Source organism: Camelina sativa, unplaced genomic scaffold (genome assembly GCF_000633955.1).
Source record: "Camelina sativa cultivar DH55 unplaced genomic scaffold, Cs unpScaffold08061, whole genome shotgun sequence".
NCBI lineage: Eukaryota > Viridiplantae > Streptophyta > Magnoliopsida > Brassicales > Brassicaceae > Camelina > Camelina sativa.
The window spans coordinates 1-444 of record NW_010929130.1 but is presented as its reverse complement, the minus strand read 5'-3'; the positions used below and the strand labels follow the sequence as shown (position 1 = coordinate 444).

The window sequence follows — 444 nt, the reverse complement described above, 5'->3', positions numbered from 1 at the left end:
TTTAATGAGATGTTTCAAGGAGACGCTGCTGCATTCTCATCGTCATCTTCATCATCTTGCTCCACTTCAACGTTCACTTCGTCTTGTAGTTTTGTATTTGATACAGACACGCAGCGGTCATCGTCATTTCAGACAAGTTCAATGAGGATGAGTGATCCTTTTGGATTTGACCCCAGAGCTCATCATACCTTCTCTTTAGGGGTAAATAACTAAAAAAAATCCTGAAGGCTTCCCTTTTCCAGTATCACTTTTATGCGTCTTCTTGATGATGAATTGGTTTTGGTGGAAAAAGCAGGTTGACCATCAGCAGGATTTCAAGAAAGGGAAGAACAATGGCGGAAGGAGGAACAACAGAAGGAAGAACAATGTTCCATCGGCTGGTCACGAGACGTCGTCGAACAACTATGGAGTCCCCACCTCATAGGCAGACACTTCACTCCATAT

The 444-nt window shown here is 43.2% G+C and overlaps 1 protein-coding gene across 1 annotated transcript; it reads left to right on the top strand.

Moving 5' to 3' along the window:
* Positions 1–6: 6 nt before the first annotated feature.
* On the top strand, positions 7–437 carry LOC104775037. The gene is made up of 2 exons (XM_010499352.2): positions 7–201; positions 296–437. The coding sequence occupies exons 1-2, from the start codon at positions 10–12 to the stop codon at positions 422–424; spliced, it is 321 nt and encodes a 106-aa protein (XP_010497654.1). The 5' UTR covers positions 7–9; the 3' UTR covers positions 425–437.
* The last annotated feature ends 7 nt before the right edge of the window (positions 438–444 follow it).

Excerpts from the sequence above, each read along its gene's own strand:
- LOC104775037 (XM_010499352.2), top strand. The coding sequence starts at position 10 with ATGTTTCAAGGAGACGCTGCTGCATTCTCATCGTCATCTTCATCATCT. Across the intron at positions 202-295 it reads ATCATACCTTCTCTTTAGGG|GTTGACCATCAGCAGGATTT; the intron begins GTAAATAACTAA and ends TGGAAAAAGCAG.